This window comes from Dermochelys coriacea, chromosome 1 (assembly GCF_009764565.3).
Source record: "Dermochelys coriacea isolate rDerCor1 chromosome 1, rDerCor1.pri.v4, whole genome shotgun sequence".
Lineage (NCBI taxonomy): Eukaryota > Metazoa > Chordata > Testudines > Dermochelyidae > Dermochelys > Dermochelys coriacea.
In genome coordinates, this window is record NC_050068.2 from 306,906,942 (window position 1) to 306,924,423 (window position 17,482).

General features: G+C 45.7%; 1 protein-coding gene and 1 long non-coding RNA gene across 2 annotated transcripts in view; one reads left to right on the forward strand and one right to left on the reverse strand.

The window, feature by feature from the left end:
- Positions 1-10,742: 10,742 nt before the first annotated feature.
- Positions 10,743-16,120, reverse strand: LOC119849293. The gene is made up of 3 exons (XR_005290438.2): positions 15,552-16,120; positions 14,318-14,407; positions 10,743-11,573 (listed from the first exon to the last, which is right to left on the reverse strand). It is a non-coding gene; the product is annotated as an uncharacterized LOC119849293 (long non-coding RNA).
- Positions 16,121-16,445: 325 nt separating this feature from the next.
- CFTR (CF transmembrane conductance regulator) overlaps positions 16,446-17,482 on the forward strand; it is a 149,451-nt gene continuing 148,414 nt past the window's right edge. Inside the window, exon 1 of the mRNA XM_038387769.2 lies at positions 16,446-16,571. Within this exon, the coding sequence (XP_038243697.1) occupies positions 16,519-16,571 (53 nt within the window). The 5' untranslated portion in view covers positions 16,446-16,518. The remainder of the gene's footprint in view (positions 16,572-17,482) is intronic.

Sequence of the window (17,482 nt, forward strand, 5' to 3'; positions counted from 1 at the left end):
TTGGCCTTCCTGATTTCATGCCTGCATGCCTGAGCAATATTTTTATACTCTTCCCTGGTCATTTGTCCAATCTTCCATTTCTTGTAAGCTTCTTTTTTGTGGTTAAGATCAGCAAGGATTTCACTGTGAAGACAAGCTGGTCACCTGCCATATTTATTATTCTTTCTACACATCGGGATGGTTTGTCCCTGTAATCTCAATAAGGATTCTTTAAAATACAGCCATCTCTTCTGGACTCCTTTTCCCCCTCATGTTATTCTCCCAGGGGATCCTGCCCATCAGTTCCCTGAGGTTGTCAAAGTCTGCTTTTCTGAAGTCCAGGGTCTGTATTCTGCTGCTCTCCTTTCTTCCCTGTGTCAGGATCCTGAACTCTACCATCTCATGGTCACTGCCGCCCAGGTTCCCATTCACTTTTGCTTCCTCTACTAATTCTTCCTGGTTTGTGAGCAGCAGGTCAAGAAGAGCTCTGCCCTTAGTTGGTTCCTCCAGCACTTGCACCAGGAAATTGTCCCCTACACTTTCCAAACACTTCCTGGATTGTCTGTGCACCACTGTATTGCTCTCTCAGCAGATATCAGGGTGATTTGAAGTCTCTCACAAGAACCAGGGCCTGCGATCTAGTAACTTCTGTTAGTTGCCGGAAGAAAGTCTCGTCCACCTCATCCCCCTGGTCCAGTGGTCTATAGCAGATTCCCACCACGACATCACCCTTGTTGCTCACGCTTCTAAACTTAATCCAGAGACACTCTCGGGTTTTTCTGCAGTTTCATACCAGAGCTCTGATCAGTCATACTGCTATCTTACATACAGTGCAACTCCCCCACCTTTTCTGCCCTGCTTGTCCTTCCTGAACAGTTTATATCCATCCATGACAGTACTCCAGTCATGTGAGTCATCCCACCAAGTATCTGTTATTCCAATCACATCATAATTCCTTGACTGTGCCAGGACTTCCAGTTCTCCCTGCTTGTTTCCCAGGCTTCTTGCATTTGTGTATAGGCACTTGAGATAACTTGCTGTTTGTCCTGCTTTCTTAGTATGAGGCAGGAGCCCTTTTCTCTCGCACGCTACTGCTCGTGCTTCCTCCCAGTATCCCATGTCCCCACTTACCTCAGGGCTTTGGTCTCCTTCCCCTGGTGAACCTAGTTTAAAGCCCTCCTCACTAGGTTAGCTAGCCTGCTTGCAAAGATGCTCCTCCCTCCTCCCTTCGTTAGGTGGAGCCTGTCTCTGCCTAGCACTCCTCCTTCTTGGAACACCATCCCATGGTCAAAGAATCCAAAGCCTTCTCTCTGACACCACCTGCATAGCCATTTGTTGACTTCCACGATTCAACGGTCTCTACCCAGGCCTTTTCCTTCCATGGGGAGGATGAACAAGGACTCCACTTGCGCCTCAAACTCCTTTATCCTTCTTCCCAGAGCCATGTAGTCTGCAGTGATCCGCTCAAGGTCATTCTTGGCAGTATCATTGGTGCTCAAGTGGAGAAGCAGGAAGGGGTAGCAATCCGAGGGCTTGATGAGTCTCGGCAGTCTCTCTGTAACATCATGAATCCTAGCTCCTGGCAAGCAGCAGACTTCTCGGTTTTCCCGGTCAGGGCAGCAGACAGATGACTCAGTCCCCTCTGAGGAGAGAGTCCCCGACCACCACCACCTGCCTCCTCCTCTTGGGAGCGGTGGTCATGGAATCCCCATCCCTAGGACAGTGCATCTCATGCCTTCCATTCGGTGGAGTCTCCTTCTGTTCCCTTCCCTCAGATGTATCATCTAGTACACTCTCCGCATTAGTACCTGTGGAGAGAACATGAAAAAGGTTGCTTACCTTATTTGCGTTGCTGATACATGGACGCTCCCCTTTCTTCTTCTGGAGCTCTGCCAAATTTCTGCCAAATTTCTTGACCATCGTCCTATCCCCGCTACGCAGCCTGCTCTGAATCTTCAGAACATTGTGCCTGCAGAATTATATCCTGATGTCTGTCCAGGAAATCTTTAGTTTCTCTTATGCAACGCAGGGTCAATACTTGTTTCTCCAGACCTTGAACCTTCTCTTCCAATATGGAGACCAGCTTGCACTTTGTACAGACAAAGTCGCTTCTGTGCTGTGGAAGAAAGACAAACATGGCACATCCAGTGCAAGTCACAACAGCTGAACACTCCCCATCCATATTGCCTTCCTTCTATGAGCTTCCTCAGGAGTTGTAGTAACTACTCCGAGAAGCCGGCAAGATGCGAGCCTCAGTGGGCTCTCCCCGGGTGAACTCCCAGGCAAACTCCCTCTGTTAGCCTCTCAGCTGACTGGCTTTTTATAACAGTCAGGCCTACTCAAGGCTCACCTGGAACAAAGCACTCCCAATTCACACTTTTCAAACAACCAATCAAGCACACGGTCAAACTATCCCCACAACAGACACTCAGATACTCACCAATACAGCCTCCCTAATGTAGCCCTTAGCTTACTTCCTCTCAGGCAGATCCCAGGCAAACTCCCTCTGTTAGCCTCTCTGCTGTTCGCCGCTCATTAGAATCAGGGAAACTCATCAGAAATAGAATATCAGGGTTGGAAGGCACCTCCAACCCTCTCCAATCCCCAATTTTTGCCCCAGATCCCTAAATGGCCCCCTCAGTGATTGAACTCACAACCCTGGGTTTAGCAGGCCAATGCTCAAACCACTGAGCTATCCCTCCCCCCAATGATATACACTTAGATGTCTTTAGAGGTATCGGTCGCTCATATCCTCTCTTGTGGTTATGGGCTCTGGGATACCCTCTCTTCCTGGGATTTCAGGAGTGCCAGGTAGCTACTTCCACCCAGCAGCATTTTCATTGCTTCTTGCATTAGTATCTTTGGCCCCCACTCCACAAAGGATTCCTGTGTTGGCTCAGGACTTATGTCTATTTTCAGACTTTAATGACTTGCTATTATGTTTATTCCATAATAATTTTCTCTAAATAAAAGGAATGTCTGATTCATACAGCAACCGTTCAGCTTACTAAATTTAAGGACTTGTGTAGAATTATTTCAGCATAGGCTCCCAACCAGAACTATACCTGATTTGCAAAAGAAAATGGACAGGATCCACAAGAAGCATGGTGTGAATTCACACAATGGCACTAGTATTGTATCACTATTTGCAGTAATTCTTAAATACAGAAGATGCCAATCTCTATATGCACCTTCTAAAAAAATTGGGCTCAAAGAATCTTTTAAATAGTTTGTAAATAATTAAACACTTTCATATGGAGTAGGTGGCTCAATACTCTGTTTCTCAGCTATTTGAGACAGAATGAATCTGCCTTTTGGTGAGTCACAGGAGATCTCACTCTTGGATTTTTGCCCTTTTAGCCTCAATAATATCATTGTTCTAGGATTATTAAATGATAATATAAGGAAGAAGTTAAATAAGGCTACCTTTGGGAACAGAAAATTCATGTGCCAGTCAGAGTAGGATTCTCAGGCTTTCAACTCCTCTTATCTTTATTCTGGACTTCAAAGGAGTTTTAAGAATTCCCCTAAAAATCATTAACATTCCCCCCACCCCGTCTCCTTTTCTGCAACAGCTACCACAAAAACAGTTTTATTTACTAAGGAACCAAACCTCTCAAATCAGTCTGTCTCCATTTGCTGGCCCTCTCCCTGTAACAGTGGTTCTCAAACTTTTGTACTAGTGATCCCTTTCACATAGCAAGCCTTTGAGTGTGATCCCCGCCCCTATAAATTAAAAACACTTTTAAATATATTTAACACCATTATAAATGCTGGATGCAGGGTTTGGGGTGGAAGCTAACAGCTCACAACCCCCCATGTAATAACCTTGTGACCCCCTGAGGGGTCCCACTTTGAGAACCCCTGCTGTAATCTAACCATTCCTCATCTCATTGCGCCACCTTCTTTCTGATCCTACTACTTCCAATCTTCCTTCTTACCTACCCCTCTCCAACCTTTTATTTCCTTTCTTATCCTCCTTTCCCGAACATTCTGTCTAATAAGGAGCATAAATGTGAAGAATTGGTATATTCACTTCTTGAATTATACACCACTGCTTTCAGTTTCAAGATGGATTGTGTGATCAATATTCTTTTTCTATCATAATATTTACATTTAAAAAAAATTTAGTTCACACAATCTAGACCAGACTGTGACTAAGACCCTTTTATGCTCGCCGGTGGTAAAAAGAGACCATGAGAACTAAGTGATCTGACTGCTGAGGAATACACAAAGCCGGATCCTGGGCAATGGAAAGCTGGTATCAGGGCTCTGTGCTGTCTGCTTACAGCGCCAGCGCAGGGGGTTTGCACTCATTTAACTCAACTGGCTTAATTAGACTGGTACAAGGTTGTGTGCAGACATGCCCTACCTTAGGCCATGGGGCTCTGAGTGTAAGGTGAAATGCTAAGATGACATAAAGCCCGCCCCCCCACATCAATTCCTAAACCAAGTGGGTTTTGGGTGAACAGATAATCATATACTCTAGCTTAGTATCCAAACTCACTCTTTCCTTATTAATGTTTTTACTGGCAACTGAAACATAAAACTCAGGCCTGGTCTAAGAGGGACTTGTTTTAATTTAGGATTTGTCTTCATTATGGGGAGATCGACGCTGCTGCAATTGATGCAGCAGGAGGTCAATTTAGTGCAGGGGTGGTAAACTACGGCCTAGGGGCTGCATCCGGCCCTCCAGACATTTTAATCTGGCGCTTAAGCTCCTGCCAGGGGGCAGGATCTGGGTCTTGCCCTGCTCCAGCATTCCAGTTGGGGAGAGGGGTTGGGGGCTTACTCCACTCTTTGCAGCTCCTGGAAGCAGTGGATGTCCCCCCTCTGGCTCCTAACATAGGGGCAGCCAGGAGGTTCTGCATGCTGCCCCTGCCCCAAGCGCTGCCCCCGCAGTTCCCATTGGCCAGGAACCATGGCCAATGGGAGCCTCAAAGGCGATGCCTGCGGACAGGGCAGCATGCAAAGCCGCCTGTCCGTGCCTCTGTGTAGGAGCTGGAACGGGAACATGCTGCTGCTTCTGGGAGCTGCTAGAGGTAAGCACCGCCTGGAGCCTGCCCTCCTCCTGCACCCCAACCCCCTGCCCCACCTTTGATCCCCCTCCCTCCAAATCCCTCCATCCTAGCCCAGAGCAACCTCCTGAACTCCCAACCCCACATCCCCACCCCAGAGCCCGCACCCCCAGCTGCAGCCCTCCCCTCCACCCCAAACCCCTGCCCCAGGCTGGAGCCCCCTCCTGCAGCCTGAACTCATTTCTAGCCCCACCCCAGAGCCCACACCGCCAGCCAGAGCCCTCATCTCCTCCTGTACCCCAACCCCCAATTTTGTGACCATTCATAACCTGCCATACACTTTCCATATCCAGAGGTGGCCCTCGGATCAAAAAGTTTGCTTACCCCTGATTTAGCAAGTCTAGTGAAGACCCACTAAAATCGATGGCAGAGTGCTCTCCGGTGGATACCTGTACTCCACCTCTCCAAGAAGAGTAAGGGAAGTCAACCGGAGAGCATCTCACATAGCTGGAGTTGCTTAACTGAGGTCAATTTATCCCGGTGGTGAAAACAAGCCCTTAGTTTCAACTGATTAGTAATCAGCACGAGCTAAACAGCAATAAGCCTGGTTTAAACTGAAATAAGTGGTGCTGCATGAATTTAGGTAAACTAGTGCAAAGTCACAATTATCTTACTTTCATGTGTAGACAAGTCCTCAGCCTAATTTGTTTCCCCTTTCCAGACTCCAGTGTCTGCTATTGTTCCCTCATATCAAAAGGTAGGTTAGAAATAGTCCTGCCCCAGTAAGTCAACGAGAAATGAGTGAGCATTTCATGTATGGGTCCAACACCTGCTAGCAAAATGGATCAATAGAAAACCCTGCCATCCTGTCAGAGAGTCTACAGTCTTACTTATAGATAGGAGAATTACCCATCAGCAGCAATGGGAATGATCTGTTTTAGCACCCCCCCCATACTAATCCCTGAATAAAACCCTAAGCAAGGTCATATTTATTGCTCAGCAACCCAGAAGGCCAAGTTTTTAAAGGGGCTCAAACATAGCCTCCAATTTTTAGGCACAATTTTGCAGGTGTAATGAACTGCAGTGGCAAATGGCAGCATCTGACTTGCCTACGGATTCAGTCAGGTAGTTAAACATCTAAATAATGCCCATTATGATTTATGCCAGCCAATAATTGTAGGTGCAAAGTTGCATACAGGAAATTGGAGACCTTTGGAAACATGTAATTCAAAGTTTAGAGTCCACTTTTAAACTCATGTAGGTCAATCAACTGTAGTCAGATCGACCAATGGGTTTATGAAAATATAATTGTTGTATGTACTACCCATGAAAAGGTTAATTTGTAAACATCTCAGAAGTAACAGTGTTAGCAGTGGGAATTTTTTCTGCTGTTGTAACTTAGTATCCTGCTTAAAAGCATTTGTAGTTGAAGTTCTCTTAAAAAGGGAGGAAGGAACTGGATTTAGCACTCTCCAGTTTTTTATGCTTAAAAAAAAGCTAGAGCTAAATTCTTGCTCTCAGATTAACCAGTCCCAGTGCCTTTGGGTCACCACATACCACTAGGAAACATTCAGAGCAGTACCTGTTTCTCCAAGCACAGGAATCGCAACTTCAGCAGGCCTTTAATGGCCTGTGAATGAAGAGACAGTTTAGTTTGAGCTCCTCCTTCATACATCCCTAGACAGCCTGTCACAATCTGGCTCTCTGCAACTGTTTTGCTCCCCAGAACTGATGTCTGGGCCTTCAAGGATGATTCAACCATCCTTTAACACCAAGCTGTGCACACACACCCCTCGAGAACACAGTCAGTAGAACATCTCTTACTGCCATTGAAGTACAAGATGATTTTTCCAGAACTGATGTCAGACTATATCAATATAATATTTTGTCTCTATCAGTGATGATCTGTGGGGAAGTTTGTGCATAGAGCAGGTGTGGCAAGGGCAACATTACAAAGATCAAGGACCTTAGTGCAGTTGTTCTCAAACTGTGGGTCAGGACCCCAAAATGGGTCACAACTCTCTTTGAAGGGTCGCCAGGGCTGGCTTAGACTTGCTGGGGCCTAGGGGTGAAGCCCGAGCCACACTGCCCAGGGCTGAAACCAAAGCCTGATAGCTTCAGCCCTTGGCAGCAGGACTCAGGTTGAGTGTTTCAAGCCCTTGAGCTTCGGCTTTTGCCTCTGTGCCTGGAGCGGTGGGGCTCAGGCTTTGGCCCTATAATGATGCTGCCTCTGGTGGGACACAACTGAGAGTACCAATTCAGGAAAAATTGGTTAGAGCAGGGCAATTACAGCCCAAGACTGGGGTTTTTCCACCTTTAAGGCAAACCAAACCAGCCAGAGAGAGAGGACTTTGGTTTTATCCCACTGGCTATCCAGAAGTCATACAAGCAATTCCCTTAGACACTCCAGTTTCCCAGTATCATCACCAGTGCCACTCATTATGGGGATGAATAGTTATGAAAACCAATACCCCACTAAAAGAGAAAAGGTTGTCCCAGTCCCAAAAGGGCCAAGCCCCAGACCCAGGTCAATATACAGATCAGATCTTACCCACAAATCACGCTGTTGCCAATCCTTTAGAATCTAAAACCTAAAGATTTATTCATAAAAGGAAAAAGAAAAATGAGAGCTAAAACTGGTTAAAGGGAATCAATTACATACAGTAATGGAAAAGTTCTTGGTTCAGGCTTGTAGCAGTGATGGAATAAACTTCAGGTTCAAATCAAGTCTGTGGAGTACATCCACAACTGGGATGGGTCATTCAATCCTTTTTTCAGAGCTTCAGTTTGTAGCAAGGTTCCTCCAGAGGCAAGAAGGATTGAAGACCAGATGGAGGAGATGCAGCTGCCTTTTATAGTCTCTTCCCGTGGACGGACACTCCTTTGTTTTTATTGTGAAAAATCACAGCAGCAAGATGGAGTCTGGAGTTACAAGGGAAGTCACATGTCCATACATGACTCAGTTTGCAGGCCAACACCATTGTTTACATGTTAGTTTGAATGTTCCCAGGAAAGCTCAGATGTGGATTGGCATCTCCCAAAGTTCATGATCAGTTAAGTGTTTCTTGACTGGGCACTTACAAAGAATAGTCCTTTCTCAAGAAGCTGACTAAATACTTCACTGAGGCTACTTAGAATCAAAACCCATTGAGATACAAGTACATAGCCAATATTCATAACTTCAACTACAAAAAAGTGATACACATACAGACAACATAATCATAACCAGCAAATCATAACCTCTTCATAAACACCTCACATGATAACCTTTGTACAGTATTTGCTGCAAATATATAATAGCGATTCCAATAATGATCTATACCGTTACAGTTTATGTCAATAACATCACATGTCCCCCATCCTGGGGCAGTGGGGTTTGGGCAGGCTCAAGTTTCAGTCCCCCTTCCTGGGGGTCAAAGTAATTTTTGTTGTCAGAAGGGGGTCACGATGCAACGAAGTTTGAGAACCCCTGCCCTAGTTCAAGGGCCAAATTCACGGTTGGAACAAACAATTACAGCACCAGAGAACAATGGAGTTGTGCCTACTTATAGCAGTGATGACTGAATTTGTCCCATAAATCTGGAATCTTCTACAAGAACTAAATTCACTTAACACAAAACACCACCATCCTTCTGCAGTCTCAATCTTGCTGATATTGACTTCTATAGTTATGTTCTTCCAGTAAATATTTGTGAATGCTTAACCTTGTTAAACCAATATCATTGCAGCTTTATTTTTCATTTACAATGTATTTTAATTAAACTTGCTGTAAAGGAGTAGATAGCTGACATATTAGGAAGGTAACTATGATGTTAAGTCAGTCATGATTAATGAACAAAATAAAATTGCATATTATTAAGAGCTAATTTACCTACAAGTAGAAAACACTAAGGATATAAAAAAAGAAAAGAAAATGAGTGCAAGTCATTTGACAGTGTCTCTCTGGTCTTCTGAATATTAAGAAATGGAAATATAATTTACAGAACCATAACAGAGACTGTTTATTGCTTTACTATTTTCAGCATCTTTTCGAGCACCACAACATTAAAGGAGAACATTTCCCCAAGAATGTTTCCCAAGGAACCGAGAAACTACAATTTGCTTCCACAATGGCATCCACACAGTTCTGAAACAGGCAAACCTCTGCTGTTTCAACCGGGGTAGGGGGAGGTCAGCTCCACCATCTGTAAATAAAGTATAGGGTAACATGCAGAGCAATAAAGAAAAGATGATGTTGGTTGGTGCATCTTCTTCTGTAGGACCACTACAAGCTAAGAAACAGGAGCAGGATGTGCCCATAGCTTACATTGACTATTGACAGAGGCATATGTTCAACTGCTGTACGTATTCCCAAAACCACAGATCATAACCCTTGGGATCATAAGGCCTAATCCAAAGCCTATTGAAATCAATGGGAATCTTTCCATTGACTTTGGATCAGACTTATGGTGTGAGACATCATGCTTGGCTAACCTTCTCTCCTAGTACTCTCTCATGAACTGTACGGAATATCTGGCCTGCTGCTTGTGTGCTGGGTGGGATGGAAAGAGGCATACCCTTCTCTCTACCAGTGTAGCCAAGGGCCATTTTTTGTATTTCTTTTTTTCAAGGGACGTCAACTAAGTTTAGGCCCTAGATTTAGGTGTTTGAAAAGCCAGCAGGGCGAGACTTAAGAAAATCTTTTTGTTTATATTGGGTTCTGTATTATAAACAATGACAAATCCGTGACCACAAGTGTTGTTTTTGGCAGCCACAACAGCATTGTTAGTGCATGATAACCCAAAAGAAAAATCTGACTGGAAACAAAAATAAATTGATTAGTCTAACTTTTAGTCACTAAGATGTCAGGGGGGAGCATGGGGTTGGAGAGGGAGAAATCGGGGGGGGGGGGGGGAGAAAGGGTTTTTTGGCCAAGTGCAACTAATATAGTGAAAAACTGAGTGAGTATGCATGACAATGCTCTTTTCAGGCTGAAGTGTGAATGCCACAGTCAAAGCTCCATGCAGTTTTAGAGGTATGTCAGTCCAGTATTATCATCCTCCTGTGAAATCCATGTTATTAAATCAGGGTCTAATCATAACAAGCTAATCCTTTTTTGAACTACTGCATCCTTAAGGTGAACTCAGACAACAGGTTGTGAAGCATGGAATTAGTATTCACTATTTATAATAATAATTCTATATAAAAGATGCCAGTCTTGCTATTTAGTGGTTATAGGATAAATTTAATTCTAGTATTCCCCCAGAGATCTGGCAGAGTAGTTGCTGGTCAGGGATTTTTGCTATTGACTTCAGTAGGACCAGGATTTCACTTAAGGTATTTCAGAGTTCCAAGAGTTGATCAGAATATCTCATCTCGAGATCAACTCTAGCCCTGGTCATGAGTTACCAAAACTTCCTGCCCTCTTATATTAGCCAATAAACAAACATCATACAAGTTGAACAGGAGTACTTGTGGCACCTTAGAGACGAACAAATTTATTTGAGCATAAGCTTTCATGGGCTACAGTTCACTTCAGCGGATGCATAGAATGGAACATATAGGAAGAAGATTATATAAATAAAATACATATACACACAGAACATGAAAAGGTAGAGTAAGAGGCTAATAAATTTGTTAGTCTCTAAGGTGCCACAAGTACTCCTGTTCTTTTTGCAGATATAGACTAACACGGTTGCTACTCTGAAACCTGAAATAATACAAGTTGGTATTCTCATCCCATTTCTTAGTGGACATATCCAGGACACAAAAACCACCATAACTGGCATTAATCAATCTCTGGCCTGGCGGCCTCAGGAGACATACAAACTGAACTACACTCCTATGTTTAGATGTAGTCCCCTTCATGTACCAATAGGAGCACGTTGACTGAGAAGGGAAACTTAAACAGTTGCTTCCTGTGTCGTACTTGGTCTGTGGACAGAGTGTGGAATTTGATTACTTGAAGCTGTCAGCCCATCACCTTCTGAATACTTGACAAATGAACATAGTTTTGTTTTTTCCTTGAAAGTTTCTTTAGAAGTAGAGCAGAATGTAGAATTTATCCTTGTAATAAAACCAGTGTCTACCCTATTTTCAGTGGTGACTTAGGGTTTAATTCAATAGTAAATGTTATATCCTAGTTGCAAAAGCTATTAGTTTACTTTTATGGTTAAAATCACAAGCATGTAACAGAACACACTGGGCCATATTCAGTCCTAGTTTAAGTGGCACAGTTCCATTGACTTCAGGGCCATAGGAACTGGGAGGGGGAGGAATAGAGCTGGAAATGCTAGCTGTACTCCAGGCTTCAGTTTGGGGGACTCCTCAGTTGTCTTCTTAGAGCAGTTCCTGCCCTGCGGAGAGGTCTCCATATCATACAGATGTGCTATTTTTCCTCTAAGTTCCATTTGTAGCTGGTCTGTTGCATTATATTAAATCTTTGCTGGATAAGGCCCCCCCCACCAAGATAAGATCTTTGGATCAGGGACTTTATCTTTTCCTAAGCTTTTTGAGAAAAATGTAGCAAAACCGCTGGAAGTTCACAAAATTAGTGGATAAAATTGCTGGTGTCAGATTGGGACTTTTAGGTCATTTCTAAAAATGGAAGTAAATAAAGAGCATGTCAGTAAAATCCACAGATACTAAATTGGAAGGGGGTATAACCAGAGAGAACAGAAATAGCCCAAAGAGAACTAGGGTGGGATCCACAAAGAGACTTAAGAGTTGCAACTCTGAGTGCCACGACACTTAATTTTTAGGCACCTAGCAGGTTAAAACAAAAACCCACCACCCACAGGAACAACACTAATCTACAAATCCAAGTTAGGCACCTAGGCTCCCTAAATGACAAATGGGGAGAAAGATGCCTAAGAATGTGATCCACAAATGACAGCATGCTAGGCAGGGGGCTTCCTAAACTAGCCAGTGGGAAATGCTGAGGAGAAGGATGTGCATAAAGCCACACTACGCACTCCTCCCTCCCTGCCCCGAGATAGGCACACAAGTCCAGGTTGCAGGGTGGCACCTAGATCTTCTTCGCAATCCACAAACAAGAACTTACCACCTGGAGTCAGACAGCTTAGGTGCCCAAGGTGTTTCTTGCAGGAATGAGTTAGGCCCCTGCGATACTTCACACAGAACACCTTATATCTTCGTCCTAGTAGTTAGAGCACTCACCTGGGATGTGGGAGACCCAGGGTTCATTACCCCCATCTTCTTCCCGGGGCGGGGGGGGGGGGGAAGAGGAGGTGGGAGACACCTGTTCAAATGTTAGGCCAGTGCTTTAACTAGTTAGTTATGGAATATTCTGAATTGGGACTCCCTCAGTATCTTCTGCTCAAGCTGTTCCACTGTGAATAAATCATTGTGCTAGAGAGAAAGGACTAATTCAGTGTTTAGTGCACCTTTCTGCATTCAGCTGTAGTTTTGGGGATCACAGTGGAGCCAAAACTGGGACTTGGGCATCTAAGTACCTTTGTAGTTCCCACACCTAAGACCAACTCGTGCTCAGACTAATGTTACGGACAAGTTTCTCAAGTACTTCAACTAGAGCAGCATCAACCCTATTAGAGAAGGTTAGGAATATGGACAGTTCTAAAGTAACAAAATAAGATTCCTCAATATACTACCTTGCAAGTCTTTCAAAGTGAAAGTCATCTGAAATACAGGTTTCAGCCCTGTTAGTCTGTATTCACAAAAAGAAAAGGAGTACTTGTGGCACCTTAGAGACTAAAATTTATTTGAGCATAAGCTTTTGTGAGCTACAGTTCACTTCATCGGATGCATTTGGTGGAAAATACAGTGGGGAGATTTATATACACACACAGAGAACATGAAACAATGGGTTTTATCATACACACTGTAAGGAGAGTGATCACTTAAGATGAGCCATCACCAGCAGGGGGCGGGGGGGGGAAGGAGGAAAACCTTTCATGGTGACAAGCAAGGTGGGCCATTTCCAGCAGTTAACAAGAACATCTGAGGAACAGTGGGGGGTGGGGAGAAATAATATGGGAAAATAGTTTTACTTTGTGTAATGACTCATCCACTCCCAGTCTCTATTCAAGCCTAAGTTAATTGTATCCAGTTTGCAAATTAATTCCAATTCAGCAGGCTCTCGCTGGAGTCTGTTTTTGAAGTTTTTCATTGGAAGGGAGAAAGCAGCAATGCAGAAAAAATATTTTGGGGTGATAATGGACAAGTTAAATTAGAGTTTGCAATCTGATAAGGGAAAAAAGGTCTATGCAATTTTGGGTTCTGTATGCAGAGTTATCAAGTCAGGAGCAGGGAAAGGATAGTCCCTGTGGCTCTGATGACGTTACACCTGGACACCTCAGAATCCGAGAGTTATTGACAAGTACAGAGAAGAATAAACAAAATAGTTAAGGAGCTAGAGAGCTTGACTTATAAGGAAAGACTTTAGACTATTTGCAAATTTAGCTCTAAACAATGATTAAGGGGGACATCTCCACCAGTCTTTTTTGCCTCAAGATTCCCACTGTTGCTACCACCAGTTCAGCTCCACTGGTGATTGCAACAGTGGGAGTACTAGTGTAGACAATGCTTCAGCAGCTGTTGATGTTTTAAGCATAGCATCATCTAGACCTAATCCGAGTAGGATGAGATGACCTAGTGCTTAAGACACTGACAGCTGTCTGGAGTCCTGTCTATATTGGCACTCCCATTATTGGAATCACTGTGGTAGGATCAGTGGGAAATTTGAGACAAAAAAAGCCTCGTTTAGACACTCCAGAAGAGGAGACATTAACTAACTACATATACTGTGAGGAAACACCACCAAGATGAAGAGGAATTATTTATGGAAGTACACCTGGGCATAACTAGAAATAATGATATAAAATTAATTTAAAAAAAATCAGTAAAAGCTTCCTAGGAGTGACAGCTAGTTAAACAGTAGCATGAACTACAAGAAGAGAAAGGCACAGTACTGGAGATGCAACTAGTCTGGATAAAGTACTAGACAATATACTGTGGGGAGCAACCATGCACTTGCTGAAAGATAGATCCCCCCTCCCATATCTAATGCTGTAAGTACAAAAATCAAAATCAACAAATGGAGCGTCTAAACAGTAAAACCAGAGTATTAAAACCAAACCAGGATCAATCACATTGAATGCATAACTAAAGAAAATAACCATATGTTCTTATGCTGCGATCAGCGTTCTTCCTAATGTTAGTTCTTTGTTTGCACTTTGGCTATGCTTAGATTTTAACCTGTTTGGGGGCAGGAATCAGGTATCTTGTTTGTAATGCACATTAATGGTGCTTTATAAATAATAGTGTGTTGATGCAACGTTATGAAATGTAGGACTTCCCACCTTGACTGAGCCGGAATGATTATCCTGGGGAAGTTTCACAATAAGGAAACAGCTTCACTTCTTACATTCATGAGTTTAGACAACCATGCCCTGTAAGAAAACAGAAGAAATATGCAGCAGATGCATTTTTAATGTAAATATGACTCTTCTTCAGTATCCCTCATACCTAGACCAGGTAACACAGGAACTCTGCCTCATTTTCCCTTCTTCTTTGAAGGGCTGCCCATCTTCCAGCCCACTCACTGATTCTTTGTTACATTTTTTTTGCTTCTTTGGGTATGGCTCACTTTTTGAAGGTCTTGATAAATAACCATGCTGGGCTTGGTAGGGAATCCAGGCTCCCCCAGTCTCCTGGGTTCCAGACCAGAAACCCTGCACAAGATAAGTTCATGGACAGACATCAATGGCTATTAGCCAAGATGGTCAGGAATGCAAGCCCATACTCTGCACTTCCCTAAGCCTCTGACTGTTGGAATCTGGGATTAGAAGGCAAGGGATGAATCTCTCAGTAATTGCCCAGTTCTGTTCATTCCCTCTGAAGTATCCAGCATCAGTCACTGTTAGAAGACAGACTACTGGGCTAGAGAGACCTTTGGTCACACCCAGTATAGCCATTCTTATAGCAAAGTGGTCAGCATCAAGCTCTCCCATCCCCTTCATGCTCCCCTTGCCTACCTAGCATGCCTTCAAGATGTTCCTCAGTTACCCCTTTGGTCCCATCCTCCAGAGGGTCCATTTTCCTGGGCAGTACCTCACCAGCCTGTTGCTGAAGGCTCCTGCTCATCATAGCCCTTCAGCTTCTTTAGCTGCTATCCCACCCTTTGTTCTACATCTTTTTGTCTCCGCAGCTGTTGTGAGTCCCCTGGTCAGCCCCAGCTGAGCCAACCCTAGTAACCCTTTAGTGGCCAAGACAGCCTGGGGTCTGCACACCCCACGACAGTATCCTTATTATAATAAGTATCCACATTTGTATGTATTTGCATTCATCTCAAGCAGAAATGAATCAGGTAGTTTCACAGTAAACAAATTTGCCAAAGACCTGGAGATGATAAAAAAAATCAAAAAAAATCTCAGCTTCAAAAAGCCGACTTTGCTATTAATGGGCTCCATTCCATTATCAATGTGTGCTTAACGCTTTTCACAGTAGCCTTCCAGGATTTAACACGAGGTGTACTGAGCACTTTATGAAGGCTGAGGCAAGAGCGCCAGATTTCCTCGAGATACCCGAGTTTACCTTTTCTTCTGAGGAAACCAGCTTTGCAGGCCAAGTCTTGCATTTTAAAGTGGGAGTCTCCGTTTCTCTCCATAAACCGTTCAAGAGGATTTGCTGACTGAGGCTGAAACTGGCTCGATAGCAGGTGGCCCGGCGAACCCCTGCCAGTTCTTTTCGGGCGGTGATGTGTTGTGCTTGGCATCTGAGTTCCCAGCACGGCCAGGGGTGGGGATGGGGTGTAGTGATACCTGGGATCAGAGCTCTGGAGCGAGCAGTGTTACGCAGTACCAGGCAAAGACTGCAACCCAGGGGGGCAGGGAATAAGACCCCGGGGGAAGCGCTAAGGGCGGGGCGGGAGAGACTTTCCGCAGCAGAAGGAAGAATCAGTTGGGAGCCAAGGAGCGGGGGCTCTGCTTGCCCGATCCCCAGCAAACTGCTAAGGGTGGGGGGGTTACCTGGAAGAGACCGACCCCAAGGGGCTCTGGAGCCCACCTTGCTTGACACAGCCCGAAGCACAAGTGTGGGGCCAATAGGTCCGAGAGGCGTCGCTATTCCTCCCCCAAAGCCCGAGACTCAGCGAGGCGGCACCCGGTGGGGGGAGGAGGAGGAGGAGGAGGAGGGGGGGGGCGGCTCCTCGCGCTGCCCTGAGAACTCGGGGGCGGGGGTCCCGGCAGCCGGCCGGGCGCGGAGCGCGCACCTGGCCGAAGCAAGCGGGTGGCTCCCGCCTCGGCGGATTCCTTTGGTGCCGGATCCGCGGGGACTGCCCCCGGGGGGCGAGGCCAGCGGGGCGCGGGGTAGGAGGGCAGGCCCCGTGGGCACAGCAGAGGCGGGGAGAGGGGCAGGGGAAGGAGGGAGGCAATGACATCAGCGCGGGCAGGGTACATAAGGTGGGGGAGCCGCAGGAGCGGAGCGGCCGCGGGAGAGCGTAGCAATTAGCTCGCGCCGCTGCAGCTCCCTGCGCCTAGCGCCGGCAGCCAGCCCAGGCACCATGCAGCAGTCCCCGCTGGAGAAGGCCAACATCTTCTCCAAACTTTTCTTCAGGTAAGAGCCGGGGCTGGGGCGCGGGGAAGGACCCTGCGGCGGGCGGCGGCATGCGAGGTGGAGCTCGGCTGGCTGCCCCGGGGCTCTGCACCTTCAGCCTCCTGGCTGCGTCCGCCGCGCGCCTGGGAGGGCCCCGGGGGACTGGCAGCGGGAAGTGACTGCGCGCGAGCGCAGGGGCTGCCCCTGCCTGGGACCCTCAACGCGCGTCTCGTCCGGGCACGTTGCCTTACACCCACTAGCCCCGGAACGCTTTGCAAAGAAGGCTGCGCCCGCCCGCCCGCCCGCTTTCTTCCTTCCAGGAGGATCTGCGCGCCGTGGTCGTCCCCGGCACGTAGTGCCAGCGTTTTGAACGCGCGGGGCGGCTGAAACCTCTTAGGTGCAGGTGTCATGAATGATCACATCCATATGGGGTAAATTACTTTATAGTAGATTATCTGCGCAACCTTTGGTAAATTGCTCTACTTCTGAGCTTGGCTGTTGTAGACTATGCTCCAAGGTTTGAGCACTTCGGGGGAAATTTGCTTTGCAAGCACGTTTTTTTAAAAAGGCGATATTAGGGACACCTTAATAGACACCAGTCTCTTTTCAGACTGAGACGTGTCCTGTGGGGGCGAAAGTTCCTGGTCCCTTTTTTTCTTCTTTTTGTGTGTACAAGGGATCCTCTTTCGTCCCCTTCCCTCCACCACACACGGTGGGACAACATAGAAATCACACATTTGAAAACCTTTCAACCGGGAGCTGTTACAAGCAACACCTGATATTACACTAGAGAAAGATTAGAAAGACAAAAATCCTTCTCTATATTTCCCCAATTTTGGGCATCTGGGAGCATACTGGGTACACCCAATTTCACGCAGCTGGCTAGTTTCCCTTGTTGTTTGTTTCAGAGTAGCAGCCGTGTTAGTCTGTAG